The 25,661-nt window shown below is 43.4% G+C and overlaps 1 protein-coding gene across 1 annotated transcript in view; it reads right to left on the reverse strand.

Annotated features, from left to right (window-relative positions):
- The window catches only part of TENM2 (teneurin transmembrane protein 2), a 1,230,113-nt gene that overhangs the window by 345,272 nt on the left and 859,180 nt on the right, over positions 1-25,661 (reverse strand). The window contains exon 6 of the mRNA XM_034655661.1: positions 16,036-16,245. Coding sequence (XP_034511552.1) covers positions 16,036-16,245 — 210 coding nt within the window. The remainder of the gene's footprint in view (positions 1-16,035; positions 16,246-25,661) is intronic.

Consider the following 25,661-nt stretch of genomic DNA (forward strand, 5'->3'; position numbering starts at 1 on the left):
TGCACTGTTGGAGGGAATGTAAACCGGGGCAGCCACTGGGGAATCTCCACAGTATGGAGATTCCTTAAGCAGTTAAAAATATAACTACCACATGAGCCCACAACTCCACTTCTGGGTATTTATTCAAAGAAGATGAAAACAACCATTTGAAGGGATGTATGTTTATTGTAGCATTATTTACAGTAGCCAACATATGGAAGCAACCCAGTTGTCTACTGGTCGATGAAAGCATAAAGAAGGCATGGACAATGGATTATTATTCAGCCATAAAAGAGAATGAGATCTTGCCATTTGCAACAACATGGATGGACCTAGCGGGTGTCAAGTGAAATAAGTCAGAGAGAGACAAATACTGTATGATTTCATTCATATGTGGAATCTAAAAAACAAAACAAATGCACCAACAAAAGAAAACAAACAGACTGTTATAGGAAATAAACTGTTGGAGAGGGGAACAAAACAGGTGAATGGGATGAGAAGGCACAAACTTCGTGTTATAAAAAAGTCATGGGATGGAATGTACAGCACAGGGAATATAGTTATTAACATTGTAATAATTTTGTATGATGACAGATGGTAACTACACTGATCATGGGGATAATTTTGCAATGGATAAAAATATCAAATCACTATGATGTACAGCTAAAACTAATAGGATATTACATAGGAATTACACTTCCATAAAAAGAAATTCTCCCAACACTACGGAGGAAAAAAAAACAAAAAAAACACAAAGGGTCCAAGAGGACAGGTCACTGCCCTATTAACACTGAGTTCTCGGGAGAATTAGGACTCAGGTCTGATTCTCTGGCACCCTCTGTCTCCAGGGGTCTTTTCTTTTCTTTTTCTTTCTTTCTTTCTTCTTCTTTTTTTTTTTTTTTTTTTACCATGACTTTCCTTCTTTGTTTTACAGATTCTTTTTATCTTCTGAACCCTTTCAGCGATTTGAGATCAATAAAGAGAGGCAGAAAAGGCCAAGTCTGCCCAGTGTAATATGACTTTTTTCCCCTCCCCGTGAATTATTTTCACAACCAATCTCCAGTCTCTGATATTCTAGCCAATTTCCAGTTTTCGAGAGAAGGTGCACAGGTTAGCAAAAGAAATCATAATACCAGCATCCTAATATTTAAATAAGTAGTGTCCCATCCTGTCTCTTCCCATTTTTTTAAAGCAAATTGCTTGACCTCAGTGACAAGACCCTGAGAAGGACCCACACAGAAACAGGTGCAGGGTCATAGGCTGGTAAAGATCACCCCTCTTCTACTGAAGCAACACAGTCTCTGATAGAAACGTATCAAAAGCAACAGTTACTGCGGAAAGAGTAATGTGTAAAGCAGTATCTTCAGCAGGCGGAGTGGAGGGGTGGGTGGGGAGTGGTGAGGTGCCCCAGGGAGATGAAAAGGTCATTCAGATGAAAATAAGCTTGGGAACTTGGAAAGGGTGCTCCATTACCACAGATGGGAAGAAAGGACAGTATCCAATCATATGGAACAGATTGAAATGCAATTCCAGTCAAGTGTGAATGCCACCGAGTGCACTGTAGAACTATTTGGGGAGCTGGCGCGAAGGCACAGGAGTCCTGTCCCCACTCCTCAGTCCACGGGTGGACACCAGCACAATTCGAAAGCAGCAATCTGCAAGGTCATCACTTAGTGAATGAATCTTTGTAAATCCTAAGTGAAGATGAGGGATGAGGAAACATGATGAAGATAAAAGAGGGGCCTTTCTGCACAGGGGCACTGACTGTCCCGCTAGTGGTTAAAAAGATGCTATGCCGTCGGCTGAGTTTATTTATTTTTAAAATGTAAGCAAGGGTTGCAGAGCCTGCCTTTGGAGTGGAAGACAGGGTGGTAGGAGGGGGGAGGAAGGGAACGATTGATCACTGCCTTTATTGTGAGCTTCCCATGGTTGAGTGTTCACTGATAGAATTGGTTCAACTCCAAGATGCTGTCTTAGAAACAATTATTGTTTTCCACTAAAATACAACTCTAGCAGAAAACATTAATTTAAGTGATAACTGCCTAAATGCTTCGATATCAAGAATGCGTGCATCCTCTCATCTTTGGATTTACAAGCCAAGAAGTAAGGACAATAAGCAACAGAAATCATAAAACAAAAGATGTGATAGAAAATGACAAAAGAGAGGGCCAGCGTTGGCCGGAGGGGAACCTGCGAACGGCTGGCATAGGCATTCTAAAGTGCCCCACACCATAGTTCTCCCATGTCTGACTAGTTTCTTCCGATTCCAGAGTTTAGCTATTAACTGTATTTTTTTTCTTTACTGGCTTTTTGGCTTTCTTTGCCAACCATGCTGCCCTATGCCACCTGCCAGAAATGCCTTCTTCATTCCTTACCTCTTCTGCTCCAGAGGCAAATAGCTTGCGAGCCAGGGTCTGCCCCCACTATTTCGCTGGACCATTCTTTAGAAACCGAAAATATCCTCTGTCCACCTTTCCTCCATCCTTTGACTTTATTCATTATCTGTTGTTCATTCGCCTGACATTTCTTCAGAGTCTGGCATCTGCTGGACTCTATGCTAGCTAAACACATAGAGTAAAACAGAACACAGGGAGATTTGATTCTTGTCTTCAAAGAGAGTAAATCCGATGCTGAAGGCAGTCAAATGGCATGGGCAGTTCAGTAACACAGAGACGTGGGAAGGGAGACTAACCCAGAGTAGGAAGATCAGAAAGGTCTCTCGGAGAGAAGAGCACCATGTGTAAAGATTCTAAGGCACAGCTGTGGCATATTCAGAAACTGCATGGAGTGGGGTGAATGGTGAGAGATGGGGGTGGGGCGGGCAGAGAAGCCTTTTATGATAGGCTTAGAGGTGTAGACTATATCCAAGGAACAAGGGGGTCCCCACCAAAGAGTTCTGTGGAGTTTTTAATTTTAAAAAAAGATTTTATTATTTATTTGTGTGTGTGTGAGACAGAGAGCGAGCGCACAAGTAGGGGGAGCAGGAGGCAGAGGGAGAAGCAGGCTTCCCGCTGAGCAGGGGGCCTGATGTGGGGCTCGATCCCAGGACCCTGGGATCATAACCCGAGCCAAGGGAGGACGCCTAACTGACTGAGCCACCCAACGTCCCCCACCGAAGAGTTTTAAGTAGCAGAGACACTCTTTCAGATATGCATTTTATGGAGACCTTGCAGATAGAATTGTGAATTGGCTTAGCAGACGGACAGACTAAAAGACGAATCAATCAGAACCACTTAGATCTCTGGGCCGAAGATAATACTAACTGGAGCTAGGGTAGTGGCAGCAGAGATAGAAAAACATCTGAGTTAAAATTGATAGGGTTTGGCAATTTATTCTAGGTAGAATTGAGGGGTGGGAAAGGTGCCTTCCCGGTTTTTGACGTGAGCTCATGATGGGATGACGGGCCACACCCTGAGATGGAGGAGACCAGGGAAGAATCAAATGGAAGGACACGTTTGGGTTTCAATCTGTTAAGTTTCATTTCAAAACTGTTGCATTTGAACTGTCTATCAGACATCCTAGTGGAAATATCCAGGGGCATTTAGACACATTAGGTAAGAGATTTGACCCGGAGACATGGATAGCAGGGCCATAAAGTCATAAACAGTAATTTTAGTTTTGAGTGTGACTAGTCTCCCCGGGGGAGCACATGTAAAAAGTAAAGGGAAAAGGGCCTGGATTTTAACTTACACACACCTTGGCATTTAAGGAATAAACAGAGAAAATGTATTCATAGGAAGACAGAAGTGGTCAGAAACAAAGGAATGAGGAAGAGAAGAATGTAGAACCACAGATATCAAAGGAAAGGGCATTTGAAGGAGGAAGGAATAGTCACGAAGGGAAGTGTGAGATGTGATGGCAAATGTTTACTAAATTGAGCAAACAGGCAGCTACTGGGAATGTAGTCAGAGTAGTTTACAACTAAGTAAAAAAAGAGGTTGCAGAGTATGTGGGAAGTGAGACAGTAGAGTGACAGAGGACAGAAAACACTGCCTAGAAATTTTTCACGGAGAGGAGTAATTCCCTACGTATTTAAATCCTGTCGGCAAAGATCCTCCAGAGAGGGGATGCTTAATACAGGAAGAAGGTGAGAGCTGCTGGGATCTAGAACACAAGTGCAGGGAAAGAAGCGGGATGATGCTTTTCCCATTGTGGCAGAAATAAGATAGGAGGCTTTGAGCTCTATTCCCACATACCGCATCTAGTAGCTTTGTCCTACTTCCTATTCAGCGGGATGCTGCTGTGTGTTGAATTGGGTCCCTGAAAAAATATGTTGAAGTCCTAACCCGTAGTATCAGCGAATGTGATCTTATTTGGAATAGGGTCTTGGCAGATGTAATTAAGATGAGATTTTACTGGATTAGAGTCAGCCCTACATCCAATCACTGGTATCCTTATAAGGAAAGAGAGATTTGAGACCCAGAGACACACACAGGGAGAAGATGGCCATGGAAGGGTGGAGGCAGAGATAGGAGTCATACTGCTACAATCAAGGAAGGCCAAGGATTGTTGGCAACCATCAGCAGCCACGATGGGGAAGGAAGGATCTTCCCTGAGAGCCTTTAGAGGGAGTACGGACAAACCAACACCATGATTTTGGACTTGGAGCCTCTAGAACTGAAAAGAATAAATTCCCGTTGTTCAAACCATCCCATTTGGGGTGCCTTGTAACAGGAGCCATAGGAAACTAATACAGATTGCCAAGACCATGCATTTACTAGGCCAGTACCTAGAGATTACGGCTGTACCACCAAAAACTTAGCATTAGAGGCAACTAACTCAAAGGCACCATCAACTCAGGACAGCAGCTACTAAAAAGAACAGAAAAAGAAATATTCCTTAGATTCAGGGAAGACAATAGATTAGACAAACATGCCTTTTTTCTCGTCATACCATATGGTACGCTCTTCTGTTCTCTCTTAACAGGGATCAAGCTCACACCCACAATCACAGATGATCTTAGGTCTAAAACCATCACGATGGCCTGCAGTCAATAGGCCCAAGTAGGAAGGCCCTACTGAGGATGCAGCTGCCTTTTTCCTGCTCCTGTCTACCACTGTCCTTTTACAGCTGGATCCATAAGGATGTCTTGAATGCATCTCGACCTGCACCAAATGTTAAATGATACAGAGAGACCAGAGAAATGACCCTTGTCTTTAAGTGGTGACAATTTAATGTTGACACAAGTGACTTATATGCATGAAATACCAAGAGAATATTACAAATCAGAATGTAATGAGGTGCTAAATTGAATAAGGCAGACTATGAGACTGTTAGGCACTTCTGACTCTGGCTCTAGTTGGGCAGAGTGAGTTGGGGAAGCTTTGGGTAAAGGACGGGGCCTGTGCTGGGATGGGTGCTGGGTTAGTCATGAGGAAGCACGGCGGTTATGTTATCCTCTCTGGCTTGTGCCATCCTAAGCCTGGGATTTTTAGTAAGGCTGGGGGCTGGGTTGGGATAAAGAGCTAAAGCCCTAACAACTCCACAGGGCTCCCTAATCAACAGAAGCAGAAACAGACAGATCTACAGATATGATGAAGGTGCTCCAGTGCCTAACCATTCAGGTTCACAACGCCTGGTACGGTCTCAAACACACAGCCCCTAATCAATACATAGCTGTTGAATGACAATATGTCCAAGAATATTAAACAGCTACCATTTGGAGTTTCTGACATTGTATTAAGGGTTCTGCACGCCCCATCTTTTGTACTTTCTTTTGAATTTTTTTCTTTTCATGAAAATTTTTTAAATGAACTGAGTTTAAATAATCAAAGAGTTATACACTGTTTGGTTCAAAAATAGCAATCATTTTCTATCACCGCCAAGTTTTTCCTTCCCAGAGGCAACCGCATTTACTTTTTTTTTTATTTTAGCTGATTATTTTGATATTTTTCTCTAGGTCTACAGATACCATGCTTTGTTGCTATTTCTTGCATTTTCAATTCTCGGCCATCTCTAGTAACTTCCACTATAGAAGATGCCAATCGAGGCTTTTTGCCCCACCTGCCCGATCCACATATGTACCTCTTCCATGTCCCCATCTTTCTTTGTTAATGCGTGGACTGTCATTCAACGTTAACACCATTACCCATGTAAATGCTATTCAGAGCTGAACCTGTAGTCCCTGAGGAGTATTTTTTTTTAATTTCTTGAATATTTTTTTCTGGAGTTGTCTTTTTACAATTTGCTTTAATTTCTACGCGCTTATTACTGTGGAGACCAAGTCCTTTGAGTCACGTTCTTGCTGTACTACTTAATTGCTACGTATCCTTGGGCAAGTTACTTAACCTCTCTGTGCCATAGTTTTCCCTTGTGTAAAACATGGGTAATAGTAATACACAGCACAATGGTGTCAACGTCCTCCAGACGAAACACCACAAAGCGTACCGTGGTCAAAGTTGAGTTTATTAACTCGCTGCAAGGAGGATAGACACCCAATGGGGAGCCACGGAGTGCTTTAGTAGTAGGGTAGCACAAAGGGCTGTTGTTAGCTGATTTTAAAGAAGGCTCAAGGAAACAGGTTCACTCTGCATTTGATGCTGTCAGAGAGAAGGGATGATTCCACGATCAGCCTTCTGAATGTGTTGTATCTCTACGAAGGGCTGACAAGAGGAGGCTAAGGCCGTAACAGGTAGAGGAAGAACGGCATTCATTTTAGCCTGGAGGGGGGAATGTTATGAATGTTTGTGTTTGGGATGGTAACTCTGTTTCTGTCTCTGTGTAGGCAATATTATAAAGCGGTATAATTTTCATTTCTTCCTGGTCACAGAGTGGCCTCCTTGAGCGTTGGTGTTCTCCAAGACTGTTTTTGCTCAAGGAAAGAAAACCATGACCCAGCCATGAATGCCAGGCCAGCTCCCAACAGCACCTATGCCTAGATGTCAGTGTCAGGCGGGTTCCCTGCACCAAGGGTACCTCTCTATGTCTCAGTGGTAAGGATTAAATTTTTGCCTTAAAATGTTTGTTATAAGACACTAGAAGTACAGGCAACAAAAGAAAAAAATAGGACGGTGGACATCAAAATTAAAAAGCTTTGAATATCAAAGGACACTCAGAGTGAAAAGGCAACCTGCAGAATGGGAGAAAATGTTTGCAAATCATATTTCTAATAAGTGATCGATATCTAGAGTACATAACAAACTCCAACAACAACAAAGAACTAAACTACCTTATTAAAAAGTAGGCAAGGACTGGAGCAGACATTTCTCTAAAGATGACACACAAATGGCCAGTAAGTACATGAAAAGATGCTTGAGATCACTAATCATTAGAAAAATGCAATCAATGATATATCACCTCATGCTTATGAGAATGGCTATTCTAATAAAAAAAGAAAACAGAAAATAAGCATCAGTAGATGTAGAGAAATTGGAACCCTTGTGCATTGCTGGAGAAAATGTAAAATGATACAGCCACCATTGGAAACAGTATGGGAAGTCCTCAAAAAACTAAACATACAATAACTGTATGATTCAGTGATTCTACTTCTGGGTACATACCCAAAAGAAATCAAAGCAGGTCCTGGGACAGATATCTGTATGCCCATGTTCACAGCAGCATTATTCACAATAGCCAAAAGGTGGAAACAACCCGTGTCCATTGACTGATGAATGAATAAACAAAATGTGGTATAGAGATACAAAAGAATATTGTTCAGCCTTTAAAAGGTAGGAAGTTCTGACACATGCTACGGCATGGATGGATCTTGAAGACACTGTACTAAGTGAAATAAGTTAGTCACAAAAGGACACATAGTGTATGATCCCTTTTCTAGGCAATACTGAGAGTAGTCGAATTCACACAGACCAAATAATACGGTGCTGGTAGGTGGTGGAGCAGGGGAAGGGAGGGAGAGAGTTTGTGTTTAATGAGTACAGAGCTTCTGGTGGGGAAGATTAAAATATTGGGGGATGGATGGTGGTGACGGTCACCCAACAATGTGAATGCACTTAAAGCCACAGAACCGTGTGCTTAAAAATGGTAAAAATGGGAAATTTCCTGTTATATATGTTACTACAATAAGCTAACTCTAAGTTAAAAAGTAAATAATATCAAACTTGACCTTTGTTCCAACTAAGTTTCCTTTCAAGAATTTTAATGCAAAAGAATGTCATTTAATATTCATAACAACTTTAGAAGTTTTATTACTTTTATTACTGTTTTACAGGTTAAAAAAAAAAAGGAAGACCTATTATGTTAAGATCATAATGTTAGAAAGTGGCTAAGTCTGCGCTCTAATTTGAAGCCAAGTAGTAGGGATATCAGAGTCCAACTCTTTTTTTTTTTTTTAAAGATTTTATTTATTTATTTGACAGAGATAGAGACAGCCAGCGAGAGAGGGAACACAAGCAGGGGGAGTGGGAGAGGAAGAAGCAGGCTCATAGCGGAAGAGCCTGATGTTGGGCTCAATCCCATAACGCCGGGATCAGGCCCTGAGCCCAAGGCAGATGCTTAACGACTGAGCCACCCAGGCGCCCCCAGAGTCCAACTCTTAAGAATATGGCTGTTCTTTATTATTTTGGGGAGAGATCAAGAAATTTACAGGGGCTAGGGCTATAACTTCCGTTGAAACTGCCCATTGGAAAAAGAAATCTATTTTTTCATTCAACAGAGAATTGAGAGATCTCTAATAAGGGATTGGGGCTACATTTGAAAATGGCTATTCACTAGTCTGAAGGAAGCTGCTTAGGATTAAGTGCAGTCTTTAAGGAAATTTGGGAGAAACTGAAGTTCTGGATAAAAACTGTTAGGGCAGGAAACTGTTAAGATGTGGCATATAGCTCCTATTCTCTGGGCTTGCCCAGGACATCTTTTTGTATGTACCAAGGAACAGGGACAGAGATGGAGAGGTAGAATGTACACAATGCTTATCGACCTTGGGAATTTTGTCAATAGCAAGATTATTTGCTGAAGAGGAGCCGTTCTGTGCCATATGTCACTTCTCTGCTATGCATCTCCAAAGGAATTACCTGTCCATCTTGCCTGTGTGCTCATTTGCACCATGGTACAGAAGAGCCGTCCCAACCCTAGCAGTTGGAAATTGCTGGACCTTCAATCAAAAAGTGTGTCTGTGTTGCAAGAAGGCACACTTAAAAAAAAAAAAAAAGTCTGCTCTCTGTTTGCTATACTCCTGGGTCAGTTATCAGTGTCAGGAGAGTCCTGAGAACAATCAACTCCCAATTCTCAGGGTGGGAGACATTGTTTCAGAGGCCAGGGTGAGTCTCGAGGAGCCCGGGTCAGTGCTGGAGGCACTATGCGTTTGCACTTGCTGCTGGGAGTGCTTTCAACATTTTCAGCTAAGTGTCACAGGACCCCAGATCACGTTTCTCAACTTCTGCAGGAAACCTGCAAGAAGCTGCTTTGCATGACCCTGTAGGTCTGTCCTGTCAATGGCCGAGAGGGCGGAGTGCAATCCACACTATGGGGGGCGGCGGTGCGTAGCTGGGACAGCCTGGTCAAGCTGGACACAAGGACAGACAAACAGAATGGTAGCGCAAGAATGGCACTTTGGGGCCAAAGGCCGACCTTGAAAGGTAGAGAAGCAGAAACACAGGGTAACTGAATGACTTGCCAAAGATCAAACTGAATCAGAGACAGAGTAGAGAACGCCCAAGTTCCCCAACTTCCACTTTGGAGCTTCCCCATCATGTTCAGGCTCCCTAAACTTATGAGACCAGAAGAATCACTTGAAGGGCTCATAAAATCACAGCTCCTGAACCCCTCTGGAATTTACTGGACCAAAGTCTAGGAGAATAGTGTGGGGATATGTGTGCTTTTCAAGCAGAGAAGGGGAAGAGTGTTTTGTGATGCTGTATGTTTTTTCAACCTTTTAAAAAACTGTAACACACGCCCCTTAATATAATGTTTTCAGTGCATTCTGCTTATCTCAATAAACTACGCAAATATTTTAGAGGGCAACATTTAAGAGAGGGGTGAGGGAAGAAGTCTCTGAAATTACGAAGGTTGGATTTGAAACACAGGTCCTTCATTTCCCAGCATTGTTATTTGGGCAATTTACTTAACTTCTCTGTGCTACAGTTGTTTCATCAATAAAATGGGTATGATAGTAAGACCTGACAGCATTGGTATGTAGTGGGGGACAAATAAAAGTAAATGAAGGAAGGTATGTAAAGTGCTTAGCATAACAGCTAACATAAAGGGAGGAGAAGGGTCTCAGGCAGAGAGCCAAACCCTGCGTGGCTGTGCATGTGGGGCAAGAGCAGGTGCTGTCCCCCGGCCTTGAGACAGCATCCTGGCCTTGTCCGCACTGCCCAGTGGGCTAGGAACTTCTGTGGAGGAGAAGCAGCCAAGGCCAACCCTGCCTGGGCACCAGGAAGGGTTTGTGGGGAGCTCTGAACATGTGGCTCAGACATCCAGGTGGACCCAGGGAAGAATGTGGAACCACGTGGCTCACGCACAAAACAAATTCAATGTGATAAAGGGAAGGATGTTAGGACTTGATTTCCTGACCCTAAAATCATGCGTGAAGAAGGAAGTCTCTCCTGGTCAGGAGTCCCACCCAGGGCTCTACTGGCTTCTTCGCACTGGCCTTGCCACTACTTCTCGTGACGTACTGAAACAGGGTGTTTTGAAACCTTCTCATTTAAAGATGAACTATAAAGTTCTAAAGTACCTAAACACAGACACACCATGACACGAAATAGGTATATTGGATATATTTTGTAAAATAAGTATATTTCCCCATGCTGGGACTTTCTAATCTGCTGTTCCTCCTTAAATTATCCATTTTTCCCCCATCGTACATGATGAAAAGCAGTAAATTGATAAAACAAAGGGAGTTACTAAAGATACTGGCTACTTAACTTGTTTAATAAATATTGAGCACCTACTATGAACGTGAGATCGGAGACCCTGCGGTGAAGGTCTCCACACGATGCAGTGAAGCTGAGGGGGAGAGCAGAGCCTACAGAGACCAGGAGATGACGTCTAAATGCAATACCTTAGGAGAGGTGGCACAACCACCTCTCAATGTACAGACTTTTATTTATTTATTTATTTATTTATTTTTTAAAGATTTTATTTATTTATTTGACAGAGATAGAGACAGCCAGCGAGAGAGGAAACACAAGCAGGGGGAGTGGGAGAGGAAGAAGCAGGCTCACAGCAGAGGAGCCTGATGTGGGGCTCGATCCCAGAACGCCGGGATCACGCCCTGAGCCGAAGGCTGACGCTTAACCACTGTGCCACCCAGGCGCCCCTCAATGTACAGACTTTTAAAACAATGAGTCAGGATTACCAGCACAGTACGATCATCGATGTGCATAATAATTGCTGTGAGCTCTTCAGAAGTCCCAAAACTAAATTAAATCACAGTGAGCATAGCCACGTAAGAGGAAAAGAGAATTTATAATATACTAGAGGAAAAAAATCTCTGCAAACCCAAAATATATAAGGAGAAGAAGTTTCATTAACTTAGAAAAATTCTGGGGACCCTTTTCTTGCTTGTCCCAAATCCAGCCCCACGGGTGGTGGGGGAGGGGCAGATGAGTGAAGGCTGTCCTGGAACGGTGGGCTTTAGTGCTCGTCAGAGGATCAAAGGTCTTCCATATCTATAGCTGTCAAGACAAATTTGTAACCCAGAGCATCTATTTTTAGAGTTCTGACTACAACCTCAGTTAATTCCCATAAAAATTTAGTTACGAGAGATGATATTTAAGGCCCGTGGTCAGTGGGAAGGCAGTGTACGTGGCCCTTCAGTAAAACTAGGGTTGATCCATGGATCAAGTCAAGTTTTCTCGCTGGGCTGTGCAATGTCTGGATATTTGCAGAATTGCCTTTTAACTCTAAGTGTTTTGTATGGCTTACCTGGAGGGTGTTTATAAGAAATTTTGACAGGAAATTCTTTAGCATATGTATGATGGCAGGTGACTGAGAATTCAGTCATCGGGGATGCACACATTATCTCCTTTAAGACAAATTTCTTTCTGGCCTCCCTATGAGGAGTCATAGAATTTCCCTGAAAGCAGCTGATTTGTTTTTATCTCATGGATGTTTTGTATCTTATCTGTGTTTCCCTTTTCGCTTTGGTTTCTAGGAAGCTCAGAATCAAGTTTTTTTGTCTATCTTAAATAATGGAACGGACTTTACATATAAGCCTACATGTCTGTTGCCCACTCTGCTACATTTTTTTCCTTCACCCTTACTGTGTCATCTAATTACAGTTTTCCAGTTAGACAGATTTGTTCTAAGCCGTCATACATTATGGGGGAGATGTAAGAAAAGGAATGAATGGATGGCTGGTTGAAAGAATGAATGAGAAAAGGAAGCTTTTGCTTTATGATGCTAAATAAATAAGACAATTATTAAGTTAGGTAAGCAAGTAAATTCTTGGACATCTCAAGGAAACCTGAAGCTTGATGATTTTGATGTCCTATTTTTGTATATAATTAACTAAGACATTTTTTTTTCTTTTAAAAAAAAGGCTCGGGCACCTTTAATGCACCCACTGAGAAACAGAGACTCTCCAACTGGGGCAGCCCCCTGGCACACAGGACCAACTGAAAGGGTCCTGGCAGAGGCATCCCGTTAATTTCTTCTCTGTAGTTCGATGTTAGTAATGAGAGTTCCAAACTCTTTACTTAGACTTAAAAAACAAAAACAAAAACTCAACCATTTATGAGAGGTGAGGTGAGCCAATGTTTTTAGATTATAATGTGGCTGCACGTGTATTTTCTGCCTCGTAGGCTGATAGCAAACTGCAAACCCTGTTCTGATTTGGAAGGTTGTCTCACTCCTCCACCTGCAAGAGCCTCCATTATGCTGCTGCTGGGATCCAGATTTTTTTTTCCAGATGCGTTATGTCATAGGATTTGAAATTATGCTTCTGTATACAAGAAACGTCTCTGGAGTTCACCCGCCCTGGCAGAAGGTCGGAACACGGAGAGTTCAGCTCTCTGGAAGAAAATGCTCCAAGGGAAGGGAAAACACCACTCTTCAAAGCATCTCACTAGCTCTTCCTGGATATCGGCTCGATTGGCATAGATTGAGCGTTAGAGCAATTTGGTTCCAGAGGTACCCAGGTTTTAGTACCGTCCGCTAAAGAATGCACTACAGTCACAGAAAATAATGACAGTCAAGTCATAAAGGTGAAGTTTTGTTGTTGCTTTAAGGATGTTTTCATGGTGTCAAAAACATTTTAGTTGTGTAGTTTATGTCCGGTTTGTCTCTTTAGAACAGAGGCTCTTTGGGCAGGAAATGTGTGCAGTGACTCTCCTTAGGGATGGGCTTCACTAACGTCAAGAATTAACAGCAACAGTAAGAGGACAGCTGCAAATAAATTTTTTACTGTCATGTATGGGCTGAACGTGCTGGAACAGGTTTTTTTTCACCTAAGAAAGAGACAAAGATCCAACTGCCAGCAGATCTTCAGAACACAAGGTCACAGACAAGAGACCAACTTGAAAAAAAATTCTGTGCAATTAACCAGTGAAACAGAACGCAACCCCTCACATGGTCGTTTCGTTTATGCCAAGACACCTATGGAAAAATCTGGCCCCTTTCATCAAATTCAATTCAGAACACCCAGGCACAGCTCTGTACTTTGCATCTTCTGTGTCAAACTCTATTTTCAATCCTTTATGTCAAATTTAAATTCATGGCAACTGCATTCTGATCTTGATAGAATCCCCAATTCGCCCTGGACCCCAAATCCATTCCACAAGACACAGATGCACACACGTGCACATATACACTCACAGCCCTAAGAGACACACATTTGCACCTGATTTGCACTTACTTAGCCAAGCCCCAGTCAAGAATTTTGAATGACTGCCCAGTGGCCAGTCATTCAAAACTTGAACAAGCTTTCAGATAAGTACCTGCTGAAAACAAGGGTATTGCACAATTGGGTCTTCACCCCTCAGGTGAAGAAATCATATCCACATAGCTCTTGTTTGGGATGAAAATGGACCCTCAAATGTTCTGCAGTATTTCCCCCTGTTACTGAAGCTTAAATTGCTATCAATCTTAAGTGAGCTGAACAAATTGATGTGAGTGATGAAAAATGGCTAAGTTTGACTCTGAACACACTGATCTGTTGTGTCCACCAAAATGAGGTCTTGATTAGGCAGAAAGCCAACAAAAACACCCTATCAACAACTTATCATCTGATACGATGTCAAAAAGAAAAGAAATCTCTCAGTGTTATCACTGAGAAAATATTCTGGATGGCCCTCAGATATGAACTGACCTCCCTTCCAGAAATCATCTTTGCCCAGCTATCCATATATGCATAAAAGGATATAGTTTTTAAAAGCTCATTTTCTCCCTAATAATTGTCTGTTTTTAAAAAGCTATCAGCAGGTGCACCTCATTTCAAAAGCCTCTTGTCCTTCATAATACAATATTCATCACGATTACATAGTATGAAATAAAAAGCAGCAAAACATAAGCGAGGATAGTTCAATTAAATGCAACGTAATCTCTGCAGCAAAAAAAAAAAAAAAAGGCTCTCTAGCTAAAATCAGGTTCCGATGAAAGAAAAAAGGGAATATATTTCCACATATTTTTAATTATATAGAATTTCCTCAAACATGATTTTTCATAATATATTCCATTAAGTTAACATCACATTTGAAGAAAGAGCATTTTCCGATTTCATTTTAAGCCTGATTTTGAGCAATTACAGTGTCATTGTTCCGCAGTAGAAAGGTTGAATTCATTTACTGTGTGGTTATGCTAGTTATGATTGATGTCTCTTCTCCAAATGATAAACCAATCACCCCAATGATGTAATGTCATTTTAAGAGTGCCATAATCACATTTCTCTCAAACTAGAAGCTCTGATGAGTTCTAATAAAGATTTATGGTAGATTAAAGGCCTTCATAATATCAACAATGGATTGCTCATTTGATGAGAGATTTGATTAGGTAATTTTTTTGAAAAAGAATACGAGTTTACTAAATATATCAGGCCTGGCTTTGAAGAAGGGCATGGGCCATCATAAGTAGCAGTCCATCATTCCATCTTCAGAATGAATCATCTTCAGTATATTTGGGAGGTCCTCTCTAATTGTAGAGGTTGAGGCCAGTGGTGGCATATTCTCATGGGTGAAGCCAAAACCCCACCTCATCAAGGTACACTCTTGGCATGGAAAGCTCTGTATTGCCTGTGATGGGATATGAACACCACGAGTGGCCAGTTCAGAAGCTAACTCCAAAGCCATTGGGTCAGGAGCAATTAATTTCTGCAAATGTCTCTCCTTGGGCCATAGGTACTTAACCCTAGGTGTGGCCCACTCCTGTGTTCGTGTGTTTTGTGAACATTTTACCAACAAGGCAAATCAAAATAAGGCATGATTACTGCTGAGCCTGGGGCAATTCTACCTAAGGTCTAGAGGTTGGGAGCTAAGGCAGTTGCCGCAAAACCCTCAGAGGTGAGACAGAACCTTGCGACCGGTCCCTTTGCTCGGCGCAAGTGAAAACCACAATGAGAACTTGGGCTTTAGAGGCAGGATTTATCATGGTACCATGCGATCAGCTTGTTAAATTCAAGTGAAGTGGCACATGCAGAGGGTTATAGGAGAGGTCACCCCCCGAACACTTCAGACTTGGCAAGACATTCGGTATTCATGTCAAGGGAACGCATTTTAATCACAAAATCATCTAAACAAGCAAGGAAGAAAAAGTCAGAAGCCAACCATCAAAAACCAAGAGATCTGAAATGCACACAAATTGGGCACGTGAGGGTGTCCAGGGTCACTCGGCTATGACCAGAATTGTAGTAATACAAAATTCAATATGCCGTTGTCTCTCTGCACTTCACCTTTGAGACCTGCACGCTCTCGTGTGCAGCAGTGGGTGGATGCCTCCCACGGAAGGAGGCCCAAGCCCTGTTAAGATAAGCAAAACCTCGTCAGTAACCGTGACCTTCAATAAACGGATCCTGGAGCTGCAATGCCACAAAGCGACAAGCGCGGTTCACCTGATGCTCCCCCCACCTTCTCCCCAGCCCTCGATTCGGGGCTGTCATTTTGCCAGAGACTCGAGAATGTCGCACAGACCGCAGCGCGCACTCGGACACCACGGTTTCCTTACCACTGCCGGCGGCTTGCTGGGGCCCCGGGCATGCTCTGAGCAGGTATGAATTGGGGGAGAACTCCTCGTCAGGGTTGGTGTCCATGATTTGATGGGAAGTGTTGCTGTCTAGCAATGGCATCTGGCAGCTAACTGGTGGAGGATTATGGGAGCTAGGCAGCTGAGCAGATGGGAGGAGGCTAGACGAGGATGTAGGTGGAATGGGACGACCTGGGAAAGAGGACAGAGGGGTCAAAGGTCAGCAATGAGTGTCATGAGCGCATCCAGAGAAAGTTACATTGAAACCACCTCACAATATAAATATCCAAAAAATAGAGAAAGAAATGCTCCAGATGTATTTTTTCAAGTGGTTTGATGTTTCTCCAAATGTCCAAATTCATACCGCATGTAGCTGCGTATTTCACAACATGGGCATGAGTGGAACTTTCTATCTAGACGGCTGAAATGCCACCGGTCAGGAAAACATCCGTTTCTTTCTACCTTCCCTGCCGCAGTCCTACCGTAACTCCCCCATCATCTCTCGCTGGACTATCTTCTTGCTGGTCTCCCTGCCGCCCCTCCTGCCATACACCCACCTATTTCCGCTGTCCCCACCCCTTCTCCACAGCAGCCAGAATAACATTTTCAAGACAGAACTCAGGTCTTATCGCTCTGCTCCTTGGGACCGTCCAACAGCCTCTGGCTACGTGTGGAAAGAAACCGAAACTCCTTATGATGACGCCTTACAATGATGTCCCGCCTCCTGTGGCCCAAACGGCCTCTCCAACCTTGCCCCCAGTAGTGGCCCTACCACTCTCCGCTCGGCCCCTTATTCCCCAGCCAACGTGGCCGTCTTTACCTCCGTTGCTTCAACATGCCACACCCTTCCGTCTTCTGAGTCTTTACGCTTCCCGTTTCCTCTATGTGGAATATTCTCCCCACCTGCCACAAGCCCGCCCTTTCTCTTGAAACTTTTCTTGTTTGCCTTCTTCCAAGTTTCTCACCCATGTGCTCTCTCCTGTTAGCCTGTTTATATTTCTCCACAGTCCTTATTACTATCTGAAGGTGGACATCTGTCTACATTACTCCCCCTGTGCCATCAATATTTGCCTGATGAATAGCACCTGTTGAACGAATGTGCAAATGAACAAGATAGACTCTCACCAAACTAATTAGTTTCGGGCAGAGGTAGAAAGGGCCACATATGTGCATCCTAAAGAATTGGCCGATGCCCCCATTCTCTCCATCACCATGTTGTTTCTGTTTCTGTTTTGCGTATCATGGGGGAAGTCCTACAAAGCACAGCAACTCCAGGCCATGAGGAGGAACAGCCAGGCTGGCAGGTGGTGGGCAGTAACTTGGAGCTGCCCTTGGGTCAAAAAGTTCTCCTTCCACACAGAAGGCTGCTGCAACCTCTCTTTCACATGGCAGGGAGCTCCTGGCAGCCAAACTGCTGAGTGAAGATAATTGCTGTGTGTACTTTCACCTGATTCACCCTTACGTGTTGGGGTCCTTGCGATTGCTTGTCTGCTGGTGTGCTCATTTGGGAAGCTCAGAGACATGAGCCAAGAGTAGCAGCCCACGGGATATGCCCTAAAGCTGGAGGTGCGGAAAGAAGGGTAGGGTGTTGAGAAAGCAAACTCAAGAATCCGGTTAGAGTTTCAACTCAGGCAGGAAGTGTCAGAGTCAGAAGGAATGTGTTTTCCTGCTGCTAAACGTACTACATATGCAAATACACTTTCAGGCACCTCAGATGGATGCCGTGTTTTGTTGCCACTTTTATAACTGTCTTTCCCAATCTATTCCTCGGTGCATTAAATGTTATGGATAGATGAGTTTACTTCAATAAAATGGGAGTGCCTCTTATGTATACTCCGCTGGACACGGAGAGTACAAAAATAAGCAAGACAGCCTTGTTACCTGCAGAGAGCTCACAGTCGCGTGGGGGAGGCAGACTGCTAAGTACATCATTTCAGTACCAGGTAATAAAGAGGACAGTGGCATGTGGAGACATGGTGCTGTGCAGGCAGAAAGAGGGACACTTGGTCCAGCCAGGCCAGGGAGAGGTAGGGGTGGACAGTCCAACAAGGATTCCCGGAGAAGTTGATGCCTGAGCAGACTTTGAGAGAAAAGGAGATGGACTTCTGGTAAAAGGAAACTCGAAGGACAGTAGCACAGAGTCACCAAGCACTCGCCTGCTACTTTTTTGAGGGTGGGAGTTGCGGAAAGAGAAGGGGAGTAAGAGACTCCTACAGCTCGAGCGTTCAGGGCTCCTGTCCAGTAACACAACTGAAGAACCAGCATCCCTGAAATAGAGCAATGGATAAATGGAATTTGGCTTGAACGTTTCAATTTATATCTAACAGTTTGGGAGCCATGCAAGGCATGGTGTTTCTGCCGGATGCTCCAGCAAAAGTAGCCCGAACACGTCAGAGTTTCATCAGAATTGGGGCTAACATTTAATCCATCTCTTTCCCATAGCTCTCCCTCTACGAACTATCATCACGATTACTATTTTTACTGCTCATGTTTTTGGGCAATGACTATGTGCCACTTTATATATAGTATCTCTCTGAGGTTGGAATTATTATAATCTCCCTTTTGTAAATGAGGAAACTGAGGCACAGAGCAGTAAATGTGCGTAGTTAGCAAGTGACAGGGGCCAAGAGTCACACGCAGGTTTGTGTGTTCCAAAATCCACCCTCTCGCTACTCTGCATGGTGTTTGCCCTAACAGCATGGTGGAAAGGAAAAACAAAAAACAAAAAACCAAAAGGAAGACATCCAAGGAGGGTGGAGGGTTGATTTACAAATCGTGTTTGCAGTTTCCCATCTCCCAGTCCCAAGGCACTCTCAAGATTTCAAGTAAGAAACATTTCTTTGAATAAATGGTTATTTATAGCAGCTACCATCCAGCAGAGTTCAAAGCTTTTCTTGTAATTTTGTTATGAAGTTCAAAGTGGCTCCTTCACAGCAGTGTTACCCTGTGCCTCCTTCGAGGCCCCTGAATGTAGAGGTGTCCTGACCAGGGCACTGTGAAGTCAGTGTTGACGTCCGCTTAGCAGCGAGGCTCTGGTAGGAACAGACTTTAACTCACAATCAATAGGCTTTAATGTTTGTATTATTGAGACATATCTGGAAATGCATGTTGAAGAACAAGAATGGCTGGAAGCCAATTTTTAAATTCCTTTGAGTGACTGAGGTGGAACTGAAGTTCAAGTGCAATTTTCCAGGAGCCCTGATACGATAGTTGCTGTGAAATCACTCTTTACATGAACTTCTTGAAATTTTGTTCAGCACGAATTCATTTCATAGAGTACAGACAGAACTGCTTTTTAATTTATACAAATACAGACAATGGAAGAGCCGTGCTACCACAATGAAAGCACGGGGGTCACTTCACTGTCCTGAAATACACATCGCAGAATTGTCTGATTCCTGTTATTCCCCTGGCCTCTTGAAATCCATGCTTGGTAGCTCCTTCAGCTCCTTGATGGTACCTCCCATTACTTGGGAAATTTCTCAGTTCCTAGATCTGCCCCCAATCTAATTGTATGCTGCTCTCTGTTTGCTATGTCATTTGCTAATTTTGTTCACTTATGCTACATTTTTCCCCCAACCATTCCAACTGACAGAGACCATCTGTACAGACACAAACAGGTTCCAAAGTACAGGGGAAAAAGTTGGAACTTAGACAGGCTCACTTTACAGACCATGATTTCTTACTAAAATACCTAGTGTGGGATGGGCATGTAACCAGGGGCTCTGCACTTACCCGGTTCCTACTTTATGCACTACAGAGGCTCCCTGACCCCCAAACTATTTTCGACGTTCCACTTTGAATGTGTATAGAGTCCCCGGCAAATATAGGGAAAACCGGTTTTAATTAATCTGTTAAAAAAGCAAGAGGAAACACGCAAAGGCAGCAATATGTCATTCATTAAACTCATATGGTCTTGTGTATGTGTGGGGGTGTGTGTGTGTCTTTTCCAAGATCCCCATGTAAATCGAAGTCTAACTAATTATCTGTGTGACTGGGTTCCCCCACAACCTTGGAAAGGGAGACTAATTTAGATTTTACTAATTTATCTTTTTCCAAATGAGTAAGATTTTCAGATCGTTTCAGCTCCTGAAATATTTCTGATTAAGAGAACTACAGCTGGACAAAGCAGTTCGTTTGCTAACTCTGATCGATGGGTAGTCGCTGTTTGGAAGGCTGTGTTGAGAAGGATTCTGGGGTGCCCTGGGTTCAGTGGGAAGCAATGCCGTGATCACGTAGAAACATCACGGACCAGGAGCGGAGTCAAGGCTGCGGATGCCGAGGTCTGAGCTCTTTTTTAGCAGCCTTGCTCCAGGCCTTCATTCACCAACAGCTTCAGCCATACCCGAACACTTCATCCTACACCATCTGTGCTTCAAGTCACATTGTTCTAATTCCCATTGTCTCAGTTACAGCACCATTTTTCTTCTTTATCTGAATCCAGCTCTAGTTCTCCAAGAAGGGGCCGCAGTCTCGTTCCCATCCCTGAGGTGGTAAATGTTATCTATGAAATTGCTGCTCTGCCCACATCTTGTTAATATACTCACTAATTTATGATAGGGAGCATGTTGCAGATCAAGGTCCAAAATTCACTTAAAACAACTGGCTCCTTTTTCACTCAAAAGATTAACGGCAAGCAGATATTAAAATGTTCTGTGTAGACAACGCATAATTGATCTAGGTAGTGATAGGGTGTCAGGATTTTTAGTGGAGCAGAGAGATGTTCAGGAGATGGTAAAAAGTAAACAAAAAACCAAAACCAACCAACCAAACAAAAACCAACACCAAAAAACCAAACCAAAACAAAACCACCAACTACCTACCCAGTACCAGGAATTATTAAATCCAAAGTAATAATTTCAATGACTATGTTTCTACTTATAAATGAGATCTTGCTTTGTGCTAAGAACTGAGCAAAGATTTTATGTATATTTTTCTCTTTTAATACCCATAACTTTTCTATGAGCAAAGTACTGTTATTATCCCCATTTACAGATGAAGAAACTGAGGCTTGGATGGGCTAACTTTCCTATCACTGCACTGGCAGCAAGCAGCGAAACTGGCTGGATTTGAATCCAGGCAATCTGACTCTAAAACTTAAGCCTTGAATGGTTCGTTCTGCAATTTTCACATCAGGCAAGAATGGACTGCTAAAAAATAAATGAGATGTGAAGCCCAAACGCATTGGTCTCCTTCTGGAATCTACCACTGAGGTCATCGTAGGGAGATAATTAACCAGGGGCAGAATCAAGGCTCCTCCTAGAAATAGCCATAGTGACCACTCATGTCGAACAAATGATTTGTGAGGGGAGAACATAATTCTCAAACCAGAAACTGGAATTCCTCTGAGGCTTTGTAAGTTCAAGAATTTAATAAAAACATAGCTTTTGTGGAGGTGCCTGGGTAGCTCCATTGGTTAAATGGCCAAGTCTTGGTTTCAGACTCTTGATTTTAGCTCAGGTCGTGGTCTCAGGCCTATGAGTTCGAGCCCCATGTTGGCCCATCTCCATCCCGCACTCTCGCTCACTCTCTCAAAAATAAAAACAACAACAACAACAACAACATAGCTTTTGTGTTAAAGTTGAGTATTGCAAAAAGCAGTATTAACATAGGCAAAACAACTGGTTAGTGAATTCAAACAGCTGTCCTAATGCTTTATTTGGGTACCTGACTCTGACTAACCATTTTCCTGCCCAGATGCTTGGGGTTTGTGAAGCTCCTATTTTTGATGGGGTTAAAAAGCAAGGTACCTGTCTGTGTAAATAGAAATAATGTCAATATCTGAGATATTACCTTCCTTTTGCTTGTAATTAATGAATTTTTTTACAAACATGGGCCTACTTGCTTTTGAGTTCCATGAGGACATTTTTCAGGAAATGCATCAGATTTTTGAAGTGTCCTGCACACGGGGTTTGTGGAGGGCCGTGTGGCAGAACATTCTTCAAGGTATGATGGGCTCCAGTGAAGCACTGGGGTGTGACAGCCAAGGTTACTGCCACAAAGGGCACAAGGTAGCCTGAAACGTAGCTGGACTCCCTGCCTCTAGCTGGAGGGACACGGATGAAGCCACCGCACATCTGTTCAGCCTATATTCTGTGCGAAGTATCCGGCTCAGGGATTTTATTCCCGCCCCTTCCATAACTATCACAACACTGTCCGGAGACTCGGGGACGTGAATCACGCACCCAAGGGGCAGAACCAAGATGAGCACTCACGTTTGTGAACTGCCACCCCTACAATGGGCTATTCCTAAGCCTGGAGTTGCCTCGCACTGAAATCCACCTATTAATCTGCTCCATCATCCAATTCATCCCATTCTTAATTTTTACCCTGCCCCAAATCAAACTCTGAGCTCCAATGGATACAATCACCTACTTTCTGCAAATGTTTGTTGCTGCCCTCGTGCGTGCGGTATTTCTCTGCACTATGTAACCCATCCCTAACCTCTTGGCCCACTGGTTTCTGTCCTCCAAAGCCCAAGTGAGGAATCGAGAGGCACAGACTTTGAAGCCACGCTGACTGAGCTCTGCTGCTCTCTGTGTAAGTCTGAATGCCCTACTTCACTCCTCTGGGCCTGTCTGCTAATAATCACACTGACTTCCCACGTTGTTGTGAATCCTGGAGAGAATACACATAAGGTCCCTAGAACTGTGTTTGGCACATGGTGGGTGCAAGGGCCCGGATGGAGCTAATGAGACTCACAGCTTATTGTCTGCATCTCGTTCACAAGCACCTGCCGTGTGTGCGTGGCTGTGCCATAGTTAGGGAGGCTCTGGGAAGTGCTGAGGCTGGAACCATGCAGCCATCTGAGCACTCCAGGGGAGAGGCGGCCCGAGAATGGAGTCAACAGGGAGGCAAGTGGAGATGCGATAAGAAGGGGAGACATTCCCGATGGCATCAGTAGAGTACCTGGAATCAGCCAGGCCTGAAACAACATGGCCACTAAGCTTTTCAACACAGGAACTAATTTATTCTGCACCCCACCTTCATTTTGTTGTTGTTGTTTTGTTCTTTAAGCCAGCTTGAGTTAATTCTTGTCACTTAGAACAAAACGCGTCCTGCCTAAAACTCATCATCAAGCCCAAGTGAGAAAATGACTTGGCCAGTGCCACACGGTTATTTGGTAGAACTGAAAACAGATTCCAGATTTTCAGTCTCCAGTATTATAAGAATTTCATGTTCTGTAGGCTGACTCCCTTCCTTTTAAGTCACAAGAAATCAAACACGTGGGGTCCCAGAGAAACCACTTATGGTGGAAGGTATCTCGATTTATAAGAATATTGTGGGCACTAAAGAGGAGAGCAGGGGAGAGATACAGGCAGGGAGCTGACTACTTGTTACCCATCAAGCATGCACTACCATAGCTGTCTGTCCTCAGCTCTGGAGAGAAACTCAGCTCATCTTCTAGCTGGTGCAAGGCCTTACATACACCACACTGATCTTGGGGCAGGGTGAGAGGGACTCCATTTCTCATCTACGTCTTAAATTTAAAAAAACAAACAGAGACAGCAGTTTCGATTATAATTGTAGAATGCAAAACGACCACAATGAATATAGCATGTTACACTGTAAATACAGACGTATATGCATTCATATTTCGTATTCTTATCACATTACATATACTCCCTGTAGCAGCCTGCTTATATTTAGTGCTGCTGTTAGGTTGGATCAGTCTTTCTTAACGGGACAATTTTGCTCCCCAGGGGACATTCGGCAATGTCTACAGACATTGTGATTGTCACAATTTCTTGTGGTGGGGAGAGGATGCTACTGACCTGTAGGGGGTAGAGACCAGAGACAGTGCTAAACATCTGACAATGCAGAGAAGAGTTTTCCAAACAAAGAATTTCCAGGCCCAAATGTCAGCAGTGTTGAGGTTGAGAAATCCTGGGTCCACTGGAGTGATGGCTTCAGATTAGGATACTTTATGTTACATGGTCCGTCTTTGAGCTCCTTTTCCCAATTGATAAGAAATTGGACAGATATTAGAAGTGAAAAATTCGATTCAGCCAGCTCTTTCCTCTACCCGAGAAAAGTTCAAGCAAATAAGCTGATACTGTCATTGGGGAATTTTTGTTAGAGGGCAGGAAAATTTCCTCAGGCAGAGTCTAAGTCATCACTGAGGGAAGTTACAACATGCCTTTCTCTGGAGCTAGGTGAGACCTGTTTGTCAAGAGACAGTTGGGCTGTCTTCGCAGAGGCAAGAGATTCAGGGGAGAGCGTTCCTGCGACTCAGTTGTAGCTTACTGAACCTCACCTGAGGAATCTTCATGATGACCCTTCTTGTCTTGTCAATGAGGTGGCATCAGCCTAACTTGTTCCACATCGCCTCGTTTCAAGTTTTTATTTTTACAGAAGACCTAATTGCCCTCCTCACTCACACTTCACTGAACTCAGTGAAGCCCAGCTAAGCATTTCTTGGAAACAAAGTGTTTCAGACGGCCCTGACAAGGCCATCCCAATTGCCCACAAGCTATTATATATGATTTATTGGAAGAGTGGCGAGCTGTTGGACTTGCCCCAGGGAGAGGGTCTCTTTCAGGAGCGCTAGCATGAACTGTCTTCACAGCGTGGGGCTCCATGCATTTGGGTGTTGTTATTACATCTAACAACTTGCATGTTTATATGTCACATCTTCCTGAAAGCATTGCACTTTGGAAGGTGTCAAATATAGATCAGGCTAGAGATGGAAGGTAGAGTTTATTTTTGAACTAATATGATTTCTATAATTTTCTAATGCCAGCCGTTTCATATTCATGAGGTGAAAGGCAATGAATCTGTTCAGCTTCCCCTTTTGAGGACACAAATCTACTTCACCCACAGTGCCGTAACTGTCCACCAAAAGGTAATGAATCTTCAAATACCTCTGACCAGAAATTCCCAGCTGCTTGATACATATACTCTAATTACATCACCCAGCGCCTTTAAGATGACATGCTATTGTTACTCTGGTGATGTGTAGGTATCTAGATCAGTGCTGTCCAATAGAACTTTCTGTGATGAGGGGCATGATCTATGTCTACCATTGTTTAATACATGTAGCTATCGAGCCCTTGGAATGTAGCTATTTCAACCAAAGAACTGAATTTCCAATGAATTTAAGTTTATATAGTCACAGCCATATATGGCTAGCAGCTACCACAATGGGCAGTACAGTCTAGATTACGGCTCTAGCTTCCCAGTAACTGGTATCTCTTGCTCCTATGTGACTCCCCGCTGTCTAAGAGCCAACATATTTTCGAATGTGCAAATTTGCTCACATCATGCTTCCTCTCTCAATTTTCCCAAGACTACCCACTGCCTACATAGTAAGGTTCCAACTCTTGTATGACAATCATCTCTTGCCAGACCTCCCTATTTCCTATACTCTAACCACATCAAAACTACTAGACTACTGAATATCTATCTTTCCCTTCTCACATCCCTCCCTGTGCATGGTAGGTATTCCCTTCTCCTAGGCAGTCTCACCTTCCTCCTGAACACCCTTAAAGACTCAGCTCAAAAATAACCTTTTTGTAAGTCTTTCCTGGTCACCCCAGCCAGAGGTACCCAGGACGAACTTTTATCATTGTACAGTTGACCGGCGAGGAGCTGACACTGCACACAGT

This window comes from Ailuropoda melanoleuca, chromosome 3 (assembly GCF_002007445.2).
Source record: "Ailuropoda melanoleuca isolate Jingjing chromosome 3, ASM200744v2, whole genome shotgun sequence".
NCBI lineage: Eukaryota > Metazoa > Chordata > Mammalia > Carnivora > Ursidae > Ailuropoda > Ailuropoda melanoleuca.